Raw genomic sequence first — 450 nt, forward strand, 5'->3', positions numbered from 1 at the left:
ACTGGTCCTACCCCTACCTCAATCTCTTTATAAAGAGCAAGGACTCGACGACATCTGTGCAACACATCATTTCCTCAGAATCTCTCTTTCCTATAGGGTTTATAATTATTATTATTACACACACAAGTTTTAAACACTCACAATGGCGTCAGGCTCAATGTCTTCTTATGGCTCATCAGGCTCGTGGACTGTTAAGCAGAACAAAGCCTTTGAGCGTGCTCTAGCGGTCTACGACCAAGACACTCCTGACCGTTGGTACAATGTTGCTAGAGCCGTTGGTGGTAAAACACCAGAGGAAGCTAAGAGACAATATGAACTTCTCGTGCGTGACATCGAAAGCATCGAGAATGGTCATGTCCCGTTCTCTGACTACAAGACTACTGGAGCTACCAACAGAGGCGGCGGCAGGCTGCGTGATGAGGAAAAGAGGTATTGTTTTTGCAATCTAAA

General features: G+C 45.3%; 1 protein-coding gene across 1 annotated transcript; it reads left to right on the top strand.

The window, feature by feature from the left end:
• Positions 1-54: 54 nt before the first annotated feature.
• Positions 55-429, top strand: LOC104775014 (protein RADIALIS-like 2; the record flags this gene model as incomplete). The annotated part of the gene is made up of 1 exon (XM_010499343.2): positions 55-429. A coding segment is annotated over exon 1 (287 nt), but the record flags the coding sequence as incomplete, so codon positions are not given.
• Between the last annotated feature and the right edge of the window lie 21 nt (positions 430-450).

Source organism: Camelina sativa, unplaced genomic scaffold (genome assembly GCF_000633955.1).
Source record: "Camelina sativa cultivar DH55 unplaced genomic scaffold, Cs unpScaffold07857, whole genome shotgun sequence".
Classification (NCBI taxonomy): domain Eukaryota; kingdom Viridiplantae; phylum Streptophyta; class Magnoliopsida; order Brassicales; family Brassicaceae; genus Camelina; species Camelina sativa.